The 16,645-nt window shown below is 49.4% G+C and overlaps 1 protein-coding gene across 1 annotated transcript; it reads left to right on the top strand.

The window, feature by feature from the left end:
• The first annotated feature begins 2,590 nt into the window (after positions 1–2,590).
• On the top strand, positions 2,591–14,336 carry LOC123135213 (disease resistance protein Pik-2-like). Its single transcript, XM_044554287.1, has 3 exons — positions 2,591–3,652; positions 10,198–10,956; positions 12,033–14,336. Exons 1-3 carry the CDS (start codon positions 2,606–2,608, stop codon positions 13,878–13,880), a joined length of 3,654 nt encoding a protein of 1,217 aa, XP_044410222.1. The 5' UTR covers positions 2,591–2,605; the 3' UTR covers positions 13,881–14,336.
• Positions 14,337–16,645: the final 2,309 nt, after the last annotated feature.

The raw sequence follows: 16,645 nt of genomic DNA on the forward strand, positions 1-16,645 counted from the left end.
TCACCTGGCTGTGGTGGAGTTGTTTATGCGAGAAGGAGCGGGAGTGGAAGAAGAGGTCACAATTGGAAAGAATCGCAAAAAAAATCATAACCCGGAGATCTCAGTTCAAAAAATGCTGATATCGATGGAGGGGTGATTTCTTTCCATAGGTGGAAAACATAGGAAATATTGGTTGTTATCAAGGAAAGGTAAAAATTTAGGAAAGTTAGGATTTTTGAACTGATTTCTATGCAAATGGGGTTTTATTGTTTGGTAACGTGATATCAGTACCTGCCCGTTTGTGACGTGTCTGATTAGGAAAGTTTGCAAATGTTAAGAAACTATTTATTAGGAGGAAAGTTGTGACGTGTCTGTTATTTGTTTCCTAAAACAAATTTCACTAATATGAGAAATCGATTGATTTAGATAAGTTAGGAAAGTTAGATTAAAATGTATTATTTGTTTCCTGAAAATCTGTTATATCTTTCCTAAGAAAAATTGAACCAATAAAAGGAATTGATTGATTTGCATAATTTAAGGAAGTTAGATTAAAATGTATTATTTGTTTCCTGAAAATCTGTTATTTGTTTCCTAAGACAAATTGAACCAATAAAAGGAATCGATTGATTTGCATAATTTAAGGAAGTTAGATCCGTGATTTGTTATACGTTAGGAAAGTTCTAGTTGTAGTAAAGAGTGGAGAGAAAAATAGACCGATGGACCAGGGTGGGAGGGGGTGGTGGGAGGAGAGACGAAAAAAAAACCAGCGAAAAAATCATAACCAGGAGATCTCAGTTAAAAAAAATGCTAATATCGATGGAGGGGTGATTTCTTTCAATGGGTGGAAAACATAGGAAATATTGGTTGTTATCAAGGCAAGATAAAAATTTAGGTAAGTTGAGATTTTTGAACTGATTTCTATGCAAATGGGATTTTACTGTTTGGTAACGTGATATCAGTAACTGCCCGTTTGTGACGTGTCTGATTAGGAAATTTTGCAAATGTTAAGAAACTATTTATTGGGAGGAAAGTTGTGACGTGTCTGTTATTTGTTTCCTAAAACAAATTTCATTAATAAGAGAAATCGATTGATTTAGATAAGTTAGGAAAGTTAGATTAAAATGTATTATTTATTTCCTGAAGATCTGTTATTTGTTTCCTAAGACAAATTGAACCAATAAAGAGAATCGATTGATTTGCATAATTTAAGGAAGTTAGATCCGTGATTTGTTATACTTTAGGAAAGTTCTGGTTGTAATAAAGAGTGGAGAGAAAAATAAACCGATGAACCAGGGTGGGAGGGGGTGGTGGGAGGAGAGACAGAAAAAAACCAACGAAAATAAACCGCGGACCAGGGTAGGAGGGGTGGTGGGAGGAGAGACGAAAAAAAACCAGCGAAAATAAACCGCGGAGACGATTCACCAACTCGTCCATTAGAAATAGAGACTATGTAGTCGTGAGTGGGCAGCGCGTGAATCAGCAGTTCAGCATCAATTGAGGGAGGCCATTAACAGTTAACAATTAAACAAATATGCTGATCAATTAGCACAACATTAACAATAAACAACTGTTAATCCTAACATCGAAACAAAACCCGCGCAGTGATGAGTCACACTGTCAATTAAACTAATACACGATGAGTAGACGCCAAATCCTTGCTGGATGGAGCCGCCGGGTATGCCAAATGCCCCATTGCTCTTCGTCGATCCTGCATATATATGACCCGACAACAATAGATCAATGAGTAGTTAAACTTTGCGTTAGCCGGCGGACAGCCATACATTAGGATCAAAGCCGTATGCCTTTTCACTAAATGCCAATCCCTGATGCAGGCTTTGGTTCAGGCAGCTGAATTAGATGGTGAAGTTATTCTTCGCCATTATGTATACATACATGTGGTTGGTGACGAGTGTAGCTACCGTCTATAGAAATATTAGAAATGAACAATGTATACTTCTATGAGTGTGGTGAGGTGTCGCTGTAATGCCTAACTAATGATGAGTCCCTTGATTAGAAAGGGTTAATGATGGGTGTCACACTGTTAAACTAATATGGGATGCGATGGAGACCGGGCAAGTCTTGATTGGAAAAGAGTGACTTCCATTATCTGCATCTCAAATCCATCTTAATTGATACTTATCAATGGTTAAACTTTTTGTTAGTATATAGGAGTATATTCTGTTCAGATCGACAACTATTAGCATCAAAGCTGTATGTGTTTTCACTAAATTTTAAGCCGTGTTGTGGGTTGTTAATGTTGGATGGAGGACATTCACATGCAGGCTTAGTTCATTATCAGTGAGTGAGTGCAGCAAGCTCCTGTAGAAATACTAGAAATTAACAATATGAGAGTGTGTTGAGGCATCGCTGTCTATATGTCCTTGTAATGAGAGCCGGCCTTATGCAGAGTTAACTAATGAGTCCGCTGTTAAAAACTAATGTGCTAGGACTTAAGGGCAGCAAATTCGTGATTAAAAGATCTAGTTGTGAGCGAGCAGGCCACTAATCGCCATCAATCAGCAAGGTCATTACCTAACCATGACCTGAGAGCCTGAGCCCTGCATCTCAGATCCATCCACACGCAAACACTCACGGGAAGCGAGAGAGGGAAGCTTGATCGGTACCGATGGAGGCAACTGCGCTGAGCATCGGCAAGTCCGCGCTGAGCGGAGCGCTCAGCTACGCCAAATCCGCAGTTGCGGAGGAGGTGGCCCTGCAGCTCGGAGTACAGCGCGACAAGGCCTTCGTCACCGACGAGCTGGAGATGATGCAGTCTTTCTTGATGGTGGCGCATGATGAGCAAGGCGAGCACAACAAGGTGGTCAGGACCTGGGTGAAGCAGGTCCGTGACGTCGCCTACGACGTCGAAGATGGCCTCCAGGACTTCTTTGTCCGTGTTCATCGGAAATCCTGGTGGCGCATCCCTCGCACGCTCCTTAATCGGCGCCATGTCGCCAAGCAGATGAAGGAGCTGCGTGCCAAGGTGGAGGACGTGAGCCAGAGGAACGTGCGGTACCGCCTCATCGACCGTGGATCAAAACCCGCTAATTCTTCTGACCTCACAACAACCGCTGCTGCCATGTTCGGAGTTGATGAAGCAACAAGGCATGGTACAGATCAGCACCAATCAGGATCAAGGTTGGATCTTGCCCAGCTGATCCTCAGCGACAAGAAAGACTTGGGATCAGACCAAATTGGAGTGATCGGAGTGTGGGGAACGAGTGGCATAGTTGGGCATTCCTCCATCATCTTGGGTGCCTACGAGAATCCAAGCGTCAAACTCAACTTCCCATGCCGAGCGTGGCTTAGGGTGACGCGCCCTTTCCACCGGAAAGAATTTGTCCAGAGTATAGTGGAACAGTTTCGCGTGAGCACCATAGGGGTGGTCGATTTTCTGCTGGAGCCAGAGGGGGAGAAGACGAGCCATGAGTTGTCACGTGAGTACAATGGATATGTCAGCAAGAAGAGGTACCTGATTGTGCTTACTGAACTATCGACCCTTGAAGAATGGCACCAGATCAAAACCTGCTTCCCAGAAAACAAACTGGGGAGTCGGATCATAGTATCCTCGGAGCATGTTGAAGTTGCAAGCCTATGCTCAGGCCAAGAAAGTATTGCATCTGAGCTCAAGCAGTTGTCTTCTTCACAAACCATCTATGCTTTCTACCAGCAGGTACTACGTACTTAAATTTGAACAACCTTTTGTTATTCATCTAGTTCAAAGTATGGTGGTTTTATTTTCAAAACCGCCACCCAATGTGAAACATTAAATCCGCTTGATGTAGTATATAGCGTCCAAGGGTAATGCTTGTTATAAATAATCTTAAGTTTAATTTGTGTTAGCAAAAGAGTCATGTTTGGAGTCAGCTTTTGTGTCATGTTAGCAACGTTTGCTAGTGTAGTTAGCCTGCAGCTTGTTTGAGTCCAGTATTAGTAAGGTTAGGATTTGCATACCGTGTTAGTACTTGTGTCTAATTAGGAATTGATGAGTTAGAGTCTGTTAGGAGCTAGGGTTTTGCCCTGCCTAGGGCGTAGACTATACGGAAAGGAGGGAGGTGGGCGAGGGCTGGAGCGCGGCGGCCGGCGGCGAGGCGCCGTCCTTGCGGTTGGGGCGGCGGCGCAAGGAGGAGGCAGCTAGGGTTTAGGGTTCTGGCTCCTCTGGGAGCCGGGCAATAGAATAGTCTTATTGCTTGCTTTCAAAAAGAGTCTTACAACCTATATTTATAACCTAGATAACTTGCATAAGAATTAACCTAAGATAACTTGCATAAGAATTAACCTAAGATAACTTGTGGGCTAAGATTGCCCGGTGGGCCTACGGCGGCCATAGACCTGGCCGGTCATAACATCTCTCCCCGCCTGCGCAAACAGCTCGTCCTCGAGCTGAAAGTCGGGGTAGTGCTGGTGGAACTCCTCGCGCTGCTCCCAAGTAGCGTCCTCCTCTGGTAGTCCAGCCCACCGAATCAACACGTACCAGGAGCCTCGGCGCAGCTGGGCCGTGAGCGCCTTCTCCAGTGCAGGAAGGAGACGTCCGTCCGAGGCCGGCGGAAGGGCCGGCGGTGCCGCGGGTGGATCACCGCGGAATGGCTTGAGCAGCCCGACATGGAAGACATCATGAATGCGCGCACCGGCCGGAAGCTGAAGACGGTACGCCACTTTCCCAATGCGTTCCAGGATAGCAAAGGGACCGGCATAACGAGGACCGAGCTTCTTCCGCGCGCTTGGGTCCAACGACTGCGTAGAGCGGTGAAGTAGACGCAGCCAGACCCAATCGCCCACCGCGAACTCCGCCTCGCGATGGTGGCCATCATAGTATCGTTTGGCCAACTGCTGGGCCTGGAGAAGTCGTTGCTGGACCTCCGCGAGCATCTCATCACGGCTCCTCAGAAGAGCCCCGGCCGCCTCGGTCCGTGCCGAGGCCGCATCCACCGGCAGGATCGGCGGGGGCGGCCGACCATAAACCACCTCAAAGGGCGTAGTACGAAGGGCGGAGTGAAAAGAGGTGTTGTAGCAGTACTCCGCCTACGAGAGCCAGTCCACCCATGCGCGAGGGCGATCACCTGTAACACAACGCAAATACATGGCAATCACCTTGTTAACGATCTCAGACTGGCCGTCCGTCTGAGGATGGAAGGCAGTGCTCAGGCGGAGCTTCACGCCCGCCAGCCGGAAAAGGTCGCGCCATACATGGCCGGTGAACACAGGATCCCGATCACTGACGATCGAAGAAGGAAACCCGTGGAGACGGACAATGCTATCGAAGAAGGCCTGTGCGATAGATGCCGCTGAATATGGGTGGCCAAGGGCGATGAAATGAGCATACTTGGAGAAGCGGTCGACCACTGTGAGAATGACGGATTTGCCGCCCACCTTGGGAAGGCCCTCGATAAAATCCATGGAGATGTCTGCCCAAACCTGAGATGGAACCTCCAAGGGCTGAAGCATGCCAGCGGGTCGCAGCGTCTCCGTTTTATTGCGCTGGCACGTCACACAAGACCGTACCCAATCACGGACCAGGGCACGATCGCCTGGAATGTAGAAGTCGGCGCGGAGGCGATGGAGCGTCTTCTGCACGCCCTCATGGCCTGCCGCATGGGCGAGACGCAGCACCTGCTGACGAAGATCGTCGTGCGCCGGAACGAAGATGCGGCACCCATGGAGAAGCAGGCCGTCGGTTAGTCGCCACGGCTCCTCCAGCTCGCCCGCCGCCAGCTGCTGCTGCAAGAGGAGGGCGTCGGCCGCGGTCGCGGTCGCGCGGCGGATGTCGGCGTAGAGGGCGAAAGAGGGCCCGGTGATGATGCAGAAGGCCGTCCCCTCTGCCGCACCGTCGTCCACATCGGCGTCACGCCGGAACAGGGCGTCGGCGACGGTGTTAAGGCGACCCGGCCGGTACTCGACGGTGAAATCAAAGCCAAAGAGTTTACTGATCCACTGGTGCTGAGGGACCGTCGAGAGCCTCTGATCCAGCATGAACTTGAGGCTGTAGTGGTCCGTGCGGATCCAGAAGGAACGACCCCAAAGATAGGGCCGCCAGTGGCGTACTGCCTGCACCAACCCAATGAGTTCACGCTCATATGCCGCCAACTTAAGATGGCGTGTAGCAAAGGGACGGCTGAAGAAGGCGAGGGGTCCATCGCCCTGATGCAGAACCGCACCAAACCCCGCACCGGAGGCGTCGCAGTCGACGGTGAAGGGGAGGTCGAAATCCGGCATCTGTAGTACGGGTCCCGTCGTAAGGGCCCCCTTGAGGGCCTCAAATGCTGACGTGGCCTCCTCATCCCAAGAGAAGGCGTCGCGACGGAGTAGGCGCGTGAGTGGGGCCGCGATGAGCCCAAATTCCCGGATGAACTTTCGGTAGTACCCCGCAAGGCCAAGAAACCCACGAAGAGCCCGCGGAGACTGCGGAATCGGCCAAGCGGCGACGGCCGCCACCTTGTCGGCGTCCATGGCCACACCCTCGGCCGAGATGACGTGGCCAAGGTAAGCGACCGAAGGTGTCCCGAACGAGCACTTCGAGCGCTTAAGATGAAGATGATGCGCCCGAAGCTCGTTGAAGACGATGGCCACATGCTGGAGGTGCTCTGCCAAAGAGGCGCTGTAGATAAGAATGTCATCAAAGAAAACGAGCACAAACCAACGTAAGTAGGGCCGGAGGACATCATTCATCAAGGCCTGGAATGTCGCCGGGGCGTTGGAGAGGCCAAAGGGCATCACCAAGAACTCGAAGTGGCCGTGATGAGTCCGGAACGCCGTCTTGGCGATATCGTCGGAGTGCATGCGCACCTGATGATACCCCGACCGGAGGTCCAGCTTGGTGAAGAAGCGCGCCCCGTGTAGCTCATCCAGGAGTTCATCGACCACCGGGATAGGAAACTTATCCTTAAGTGTGAGAGCATTAAGGGCACGGTAGTCGATGCAGAAGCGCCAAGTGTCGTCCGACTTGTGAACGAGGAGGACCGGTGCCGTAAAGGGTGATGTCGATATCCGGATAATACCTGCGGCAAGCATGAGTGCGCACTGCCGCTCCAACTCGTCCTTCTGCAACTGAGGGTACCGATAGGGCCGTACTGCCACCGGAGCCGAGCCCGGCAGGAGATGAATACGGTGGTCGTAGACCCAGGCCGGTGGAAGGCCCCGGGGTTCCTCAAAAAGATCACCGTGCTGCTGCAGGAGGTGATCCAGCAGCGGATGCTCTGCCTCCGTGGTCGCCGCGGCTAGCTGGAGTGGGGGCGACGCCGGGGTGCCTCCAACGCCCGCCCACCGGATACGGCGGCCCATGCACCAGAAGGTCATCGTCAGGGCGTCGAAGTCCCAAAGGATGGGACCGAGAGTCCGCAAAAAGTCGACGCCGAGGATGAAGTCGAAACAGCCCAAATCGATGCCGTCACAAGTGATGGTGAAGTGCTCGTCACCGATAGTAATGGGAACGTCCCGAGCGAGCCCATGGCAGCGGAGGCGGTCACAATTAGCGACGGTGACACGCAGCTGCTCCCCGCCCGCGGGCTGTAGTGCAAGTCGCCGCATAGTAGACTCTGGGAGGAAGTTATGTGTAGAACCCGTATCCAAAAGAGCCACCAGAGTCTCGCCGTGGATCGTGACCGGGATAAGCATAGTCTGCTCATTGCGGATGCCGGCCAACGCGTGAAGGGAGATGACAAGGGCCGTAGCCGGCGCGGGCGCGGGTGCCGGCGCGACCTTGGCGGCGGCTGGGTCGCCGAGTCCCTCCTTGGTGACAACGTCCTCCGTCTCATCGGCGGTCTCCAAGTAGAAGAGGCGCGGGCAGACATGGCCCGGGGCATAGGGCGCATCACAGTTAAAGCACAGCCCCAGGCGGCGGCGCTCGAGCTGCTCGGCCTGCGAAAGGCGCCGGAAGGGCCGCGTTGCGGCCGGTGTGGTCGTCGGTGAGACGGCTGAAGAAGCGGGCACGGCTGGCGACGGTCGTGGAGGCACGCGGCTCCCCCGAGGTACCGCGGGCCGTGTCAAGGCCTGGGCGCGCTGCTCGAACGCCCAAGCGTAGTACATGGCCGTCTGTAGGTCCTGGGGGCCCTTCATCTCGACATCCACGCGGATGTGGTCGGGAAGGCCGCCGACGAAGAGCTCCGCCCGCTGTAGTGCCGTCACCCCCGGAGCGTGACATGCCAGAGCCTGGAAGCAGTCGGCGAAATCCTGGACCGTGGAGGTGAAGGGTAGGCGGCCCAGCTCAGACAAGCGGCTGCCGCACCGTGGAGGTCCGAAGCGAAGGAGACACAGCTCGCGTAAACGATCCCAGGGGGCATGCCGCCCTCATCCTGCTCGAGAGCGTAGTACCATGTCTGGGCGGCACCCCGAAGGTGGTAGGACGCGAGCCAAGTGCGCTCGGACGCCGGTGTGCGCTGGCCCCGGAAGAACTGATCACACTGGTTTAACCAGTTACGGGGGTCCTCCGAGCCGTCATAGGTGGCGAAGTCGATCCTGGCGAAGCGCGGTGGTGTCGGGGTCGACGCGCCAGTGGCCACCGGTTCGTCGATGCGGAGAGCCGAGGGCGGCGCACCGTGCTGCAGCATGGGTACCGACGGGTCTCCGGCCTCCGTGTAGACCGGCGGTGAGGACGTGCCGGTGAGCCAAGCAGGAATCGGAGAATGCGACGAGGGAAACCGCACGTGCTGAATCGGGAGCCCCCCGGTAGGGACCTGACTCGGGCCGGTGCTAGGCGGCGGTGGCGTGGGAGCCGGGGCGGCCGGCGCGGAGGGGACCGGGGCAGGCCAGGCCGGCCACGGTGCCGGGGCGGCCGCTGCCGATGCCGCGGCTGCTGGGGCGGGCCAGTGGGGCCAGGCCGGCGCTGGGGGCGCGGCCGATGCCGCGGTTGTTGGGCCGGCCCAGTGCGGCCAAGCCGGCGCTGGGGCGGCGGACTGCTGGGGTACCGGGAAGCCGCCGGCGAGGGCGGCGGGCACCGAGTACCACGGAAGCGCCGGTGGGGAGGGCGCGGGTGGCTGGGGTGGCGGTGGCGGCCCGTACGGGCTGGCGAGGAAGAGCCGGATGCCCTGGACCGCGAGCACCAGATCGTTGAGGACCCCTGCCATGGCCTCCGGGGTGTAGTTGGCCGGCAGCGTTGATGTAGACGGCGGCGGTTCGGTGGTGGTGCCCGGCGGCAGGCCGGTGGATGCGCCGGGGAGGAGATCCAGCGGTCCCGTGGCGAGAGGTGATGACGCGGCGGCGGTGGTGGTGGCCAGCGGCAGCGACGGCGATGGTGGTGGTGATGACATAGTCGAACCTGAGCTTGATGATACCAAGGTGTTAGGAGCTAGGGTTTTGCCCTGCCTAGGGCGTAGACTATACGGAAAGGAGGGAGGTGGGCGAGGGCTGGAGCGCGGCGGCCGGCGGCGAGGCGCCGTCCTTGCGGTTGGGGCGGCGGCGCAAGGAGGAGGAGGCGGCTAGGGTTTAGGGTTCCGGCTCCTCTGGGAGCCGGGCAATAGAATAGTCTTATTGCTTGCTTTCAAAAAGAGTCTTACAACCTATATTTATAACCTAGATAACTTGCATAAGAATTAACCTAAGTTAACTTGCATAAAAATTAACCTAAGATAACTTGTGGGCTAAGATTGCCCGGTGGGCCTACGGCGGCCATAGACCTGGCCGGTCATAACAGAGTCTGATTAGTGTTAGAGTTAGTACATGCATGTCGAGCACTAGCAGTATATAAGCGCAGCCCAGGTCATGAGATTGTAAAGGCGATTTTCTGAACAGAAATATAGAGAAAAAAGAGTACACGTCCTCGGCGACAAGTTTTGTATGTGCATGTATTCATAATATTTTTTATGTGATTAATTGGACCGTGGGTCAGATCCAACAATGCTTTGATAAAAGTGATATTGCAAATTTGCAATGCTTTGATTAAGCAATTGTCCATGATGTTCATAGTGTTGTAGGTGGTCATGCAATGTTGTGTGCTAAGGTTTTCAGTAAGTTAATGTTCTTGTGTAGTACTAGTCAACTTTTTATGTGACTCGTGAATAATTTGTGTTTGTGCATTCATTATTTCTGCCAAAGTGCAGCCTCCCCATGCCATCTCTGCAAAATTGACTTGAATACATGCCATTCGAACTTGATTTACTATTTTTGGCTCATTGTAACTATAAAAATGGTGTGTACCAATAGGAATTGCGCCCAGCTGACTAGTCATTATTGTCTCGACTGAGTTATCAGTAAATATATATCTTACTATTGTTTGCTTGTGCTTAGAATTCTCAAGACGATACATATTCATCGAAGCCAACGTCTAGCTCAAAGCTACACTATATTGATGAAAACGAGATACAAGAAGTCCAATGTAATGTTGATGTTGATAGAAAGATGGTAGTGCAAGAGAGACTTGCACGCACCAACACGATGGCGGGTGTTCTCGAGGAATTTCAGCTTATTGGGCGTGAGAAAGAAAAATTAGATATTATTAAGCTAATTGGAGAACAAGCTAGCACCCAACAATTTCAGGTGATTGGTGTGTGGGGGATGGGTGGTCTTGGAAAAACCACTCTGATCAAAGATATTTACCAGAATCATGGGGTCACTGGCATGTTTGAGAGACATGCTTTTGTCACAGTCTTGCGGCCTTTTAAGCTTCACAGCTTAATATATCAACTAGTTGCAACGAAGAGTATCCAAGACTTTGCAGGGGATACCAAAAAAGATATTGCTTCCATGGGAGTTGAAGAGTTGAATGGAGTTTTGGGTATGCTTTCGGAAGGAAAGAAATGCTTGATTGTTCTTGATGACTTCTCTTCTACCACAGAATGGGATAAAATGGTGCCTAGTTTACTTTCCATGAATGTCATTGTGATCACAACAAGGCGTGAGGATATTGCTAAACATTGTTGTAAGAAACTAGAGTGCATGCAGAGGCCAGCACAATCACCATCTTTTTCGGAGAGTAAACAAAAGGAGTGCATATACTTGCCTAGTGGTCTACGAGATGAGGATGCATGTGACGTCTTCATTAAAAAGGTATTGAGGAGTATTACCTTTTTCTATGGAACCATCTAGAGTTGTATACTTGTATTCACTTTATCTCATTTCAGTTTTGTTTTGTTAAAAGGGTCATTTCAAAATTAGTATACAGCTTGAGCACCCTCAATTTGGAGGGGATACTTCACAGTGGGTTGCAAATACATAAGATTTAGCCACCATTGTGACCGATATTATAGGGTTATCGTGCATGAATAATGCACTTCCAATCATTTCAGCAAGTAGTAAGAAGACCCAACAATAATGCATGACCTCATCGCTTCTTCTCATATGGGGTTATATATATCGGATTTAGGTTTAAAAATTCATGTAGTTACGGTGAGTGTCATTTCTATGAATTTGTTTCCAAATTTTTGAAAAGTACACGGTATGTAACATGGGACTAGACTAGAATTTCTATATATTTGCTTTTTATTTTATTTTTTAGAAAAAACACTTACTTGAAGTTCTAAAATTTGCAAAAATCTCATGCATGCAAAGAATGGTAGAAACATGATCATGTGACTTTTCAGCTAGGTTGTGCTTCGCTGGTGTACATGATTGGCAGGGGGGAGGGTATTTGTTTAGTCTTGCATTATTTTTTGAGTGATTCTGTGTACCATTTACTATTGTGTGTGCTTTGCGTTGCGCACCAGGCCATGCACCATGGCTATAGCAAGCTGGGCTAGCAAGAATCCAGTTGGCCCATTTTATCTTCCCCTAGGGCTACCCGCATCTAGACTTCTGCTCCTTCAATGTGCTTTCCCGGCACAGAAATGGTGATCTGTTAAGTTACTGGATGCTAGAAGCAACTCACGACGGGAACCGATCTATTGCTCCGCATGCGCTTTGCCGCCTTTCCTCTTTTCTAGTAAAGTAGCCAGTTGCCTGCATTAATTGATCCCTAGATAAGATCGGGCATAGGTCATAACCATGCCTCAAGGTGCCATCAATCCTATTGTACACTCACCACCGAAACTGGCACATGCTAGTTAATAAATAAACTAGGAAGACTTGTTTGCTTCATCACTAATTATAGCATATAAAAGAACTGATTATATCTTGCACAATCACAGGTATTTAAGGATAAAACCACAAATTTGGCTAAGCATTATCCAGAGTTGGTTGAACCAGCGAATATGATCCTTAAGAAGTGTAATGGACTTCCTCTTGCGATAGTAAGCATAGGTGGCTTCTTGGCAGACCAACCAACAAAAACTGTTGTGGAGTGGAGGAAACTGAATGAGCGTATGAGCGCTGAGCTGGAGATGAATCCAAAGTTTGAGACCATTTACACTGTGCTCATGCAAAGTTATGATGGTCTCCCATATTACCTCAAGTCTTGTTTTCTGTACATCTCCATCTTTCCTGAAGATCACAATGTTAGCCGGAGACGTTTGGTGGAACGATGGATTGCGGAGGGCTACTCGAAGGACATATCCGTAGCGGACAAATACTTCGTGGAACTCATAGAGAGAAGCATGATATTACCAACTCAGCAATCAGTTTGTAGCATACAAGGATTTGACTCCTGCCAGCTACATGATCTCATCCGTGATATCAGCATTGCAAAGTCAATGGAGGAAAATCTCGTGTTCAGGTTGGAGGAAGGGTGTAGTTCTAACACTCATGGTGCATTTCGTCACCTTGCGATAAGCAGCAATTGGGAGGGAGATGAGCGTGAGTTGGAGAGCACAGTGGAGCTGTCCCGTATAAGGTCAGTGACAGTGTTTGGCAAGTGGATGCCATTTTACATTTCTGAAAAGATGAGGTTTCTTCGGGTGCTAGACCTAGAAGATACTGAAGGTCTAGCTGATCGTCACCTTGAGCACATCGGGAAGCATCTTCATCTGAGATACCTTTCTCTAAGAGGGTGTCACAACATCTCTTACCTCCCGGATTCAATGGGTAACCTGAGACAGCTCGAGACACTAGACATCAGAGGTACACGTATATTGATACTTCCGAAAACTATCACCAATCTTAGCAAGCTGCATTTTCTGCATGCCTCGAACATTTCACAAGATCCAGTCGATTGGCCAGCACTACCATGTGTACCTTACCGAATGCATGTCAATTGTCATCGTGGTGCATGTGCTCCTTTCTCTTGCTACGTCATTGACGAGGTACATTCTTTTGCTGTGAATGTGCCAAGAGGGATCGGGAAATTGAAAACCCTGCACACGCTGGATCGTGTGCACCTTGCATGGGGAAATGAGATAAAAGGTCTCACTAGCCTGCGCAAGTTAGGAGTAGTGCTTGGCATCAACACAAAAATTGGGCTGGATGTTTGTTCAGCCATTTCTGCTCTCAGCCGCCTTGAGTCCTTGTCAGTAGAGTCACAAGAAGGAAATTTATATGACCACTTGCATGGCATGTCATCCCCTCTGGAAAACCTCCAGAGCCTCAAGTTGTCCGGCTACCTGAAAAAAATGCCGGAATGGATCCAGAGGCTCCAGAATCTCACGAAGCTTGATCTAACACTTACCAAGTTATCGGGAGACGGTGAAACCATACAAGTCCTTGGGAACCTACCAAACCTATCTATTCTGCATATCATGGAGGAATCGTGTCAAACCAATGGACCTATCACTTTCCATGGTGGACTTTTCAGAAGCCTCGAGGTCCTTGAGCTTTCTTATCTGATCATGGAAATCTCACTGGAGTTTGAGGCAACATCAATGCCAAAACTTGAGGTGCTGAGTCTGTATCTTCTAGAATCTACAGCTGACTTATCTGGGCTGAAATTTCTCCCAAGCATCAAGGAAGTGCGGCTCTCTGTGAATGTTCTTTTTTATGAAAATATGACGAAAGAAGAGGTAGAAAAGGAAGCAAAACGCAGAGAAGACAAAGCCAAGGAAGACATTACGAAGCAGCTTGCTGCCAATCAAAATGGAAACAGACCAATTTTGAAGGTGGACTGATGAGCTAGGTGGAAGAACTACTTGCTTTCCTTTATCTTTTTTAAACAAACCTACAGGAGGATGAGCTTGAGGAAGTATGAGCATAGAGTCTCAAGGTTAGCGATTGTTGCCCGGGCACTTATGTCCTGATATGGGTGTGGGCATGCAGTCGGCTCTGTAATTCTTTGTTTTCAGTTCCTACTATGTACTAGCTTGTTAACTTTCAGTCGTTTTCGCCTTCGGGCAGTAACATTGCACTCCCTAGCAATAAACAGTACTGCTTTTGTTTGCATTGATCTGTCCGGCTTGCCATTAGGTAGAATCAACTGTGGAAGAGAAGGATCTGCCTCTGTAATGTAGTATGAGCAAAAGAATATAATCATCCATGATCTGTGGGAAACATTGCCTACTCTGCTCTCTGAAGAAGTGTCTTCCTGAAGGTTATTTGTAATCAGCAGTTCTCAGCTCGTCGGTTGTGTCGGGGCGTAGAACACCTGATGTTTTTGGTCTTCTGAAGCTACAGACGGGAGAGCCTGAAAGGCAAAGCTATTCCAGGTGACATTTGTGCATCAAGCCATATGTATATAACACTGATAAAAGCATGGTAATCTGTACAATATTTTCTAACTTCTTTTTTCAATTCAACTTTGTCAAAAAAAATGGAGAACTCATTATGTATATTTGTTGCTTTTACAGCTTAGTGCTATCCTGGAGAGTGAGAATAACCTTCCTAGTTGACATGAGTGGTGGACCTTACTTCTTCCTTCTACTTAGAAGGGCCTATGATCTCTACAGCATTTGATTCTGGTAATTTGAGTTCAGAAAAGCCCGGAGCAAAGGCTCTGCAGTTTACTTATATACTGTTCTAGGCTTCTAGCTGCTAGCTGAGATGGGTTACCCTGGGATATTGTATGAGTACATAATCCAGTTTTATTAATATTTGGTTGGCAGGTTGCGGCATATGGATCGCCTTGTGTGAGGATGGCAATGTGGAAGCGATTTTTCCATTTGGTTAACGAGTAAAATCGCAATGCATATCATCCCATTGATAACCTGTAATTTCAGTATTTCAGCTTGACTTGTAAATCATAATGCTGAAGTAACGCCTATCTGTCGTGTTGTTTATTTTTTAGTCAGACTCGTTACGTTTGGTTGTGTGCATCTTGGATATGCAGAGGCCCGATGTCGCTCATGATGTGTTATATCTGCTTGGTGCTACATATTAAAACGCCCTTTATCGGGGGGGGGGGGGGGGGGGGGGAACCTGTAACACTAGTTCTGCAGATCCGACGGCTCACAGGGCTCCTTCGTCCGAGACTCATCCCAACCATGTAATCAACTTTACCGTTGTTACACTCATTTCCCTTCTTTACTGTTGGCTGTAAAACATCTGCCCACATAACTAACGGGCTGTGGTTGTGATCCACATCTTTATGGCTTACACTTGAGACACTATATATAGTTCCTCATGCTCGGAAATTCAAAGGCGAGGACGAGTGCGCTTGCTCACGGAATCGGTAGCCAGTACTTTGCCTCGGGACGTGGGCTGCAGTTGGTATTGTTTGTTGTACAGGCGCACCAAAATCACTAGTCGATGGACGGTGACGATTCGACACAGATATGACAATTCGACACAGCTAGACAGCGGACCATCGCTTGCGCACGGATGGACGGTGTACCTGTACCAGTCTATACCGTCATCGCGTGGAAGCGTCCCGTAATGTGACACGTCTAAAGGGAGGCACCTACTAGTCGATGCGGTAGGGCGGTGGTGGGTCCACACAACCATACACACTAAGCAATTGGCAGCCGGTTCATCCCAACAAATAAAAGATCACGTCATCATGAGGGAAATGTTGGAAATATGCCCTAGAGGCAATAATAAATTAGTTATTATTATATTTCATTGTTCATGATAATCGTTTATTATCCATGCTATAATTGTATTGATAGAAAACTCAGATACATGTGTGGATACATAGACAACACCAAGTCCCTAGTAAGCCTCTAGTTGACTAGCTCGTTGATCAACAGATGGTTACGAAATCCTGAGCATGGACATTGGATGTCGTTGATAACGGGATCACATCATTAGAAGAATGATGTGATGGACAAGACCCAATCCTAAGCCTAGCACAAAGATCGTAGTTCGTATGCTAAAGCTTTTCTAATGTCAAGTATCATTTCCTTAGACCATGAGATTGTGCAACTCCCGGATACCGTAGGAATGCTTTGGGTGTACCAAACGTCACAACGTAACTGGGTGGCTATAAAGGTGCATTACAGGTATCTCCGAAAGTGTCTGTTGGGTTGGCATGAATCGAGACTGGGATTTGTCACTCCGTGTGACGGAGAGGTATCTCTGGGCCCACTCGGTAGGACATCATCATAATGTGCACAATGTGACCAAGGGGTTGATCACGGGATGATGTGTTACGGAACGAGTAAAGAGACTTGCCGGTAACGAGATTGAACAAGGTATCGGTATACCGACGATCGAATCTCGGGCAAGTACAATACCGCTAGACAAAGGGAATTGTATACGGGATCGATTAAGTCCTTGACATCGTGGTTCATCCGATGAGATCATCGTGAAATATGTGGGAACCAACATGGGTATCCAGATCCCGTTGTTGGTTATTGACCGAAGAACGTCTCGGTCATGTCTGCATGGTTCCCGAACCCGTAGGGTCTACACACTTAAGGTTCGATGACACTAGGGTTATAAAGGAAGTTTGTATGTGGTTACCGAATGTTGTTCGGAGTCCCGGATGAGATCCCGACGT

The sequence above is a fragment of the Triticum aestivum genome, chromosome 6B, assembly GCF_018294505.1.
Source record: "Triticum aestivum cultivar Chinese Spring chromosome 6B, IWGSC CS RefSeq v2.1, whole genome shotgun sequence".
In the NCBI taxonomy this organism is placed as follows: Eukaryota; Viridiplantae; Streptophyta; class Magnoliopsida; order Poales; family Poaceae; genus Triticum; species Triticum aestivum.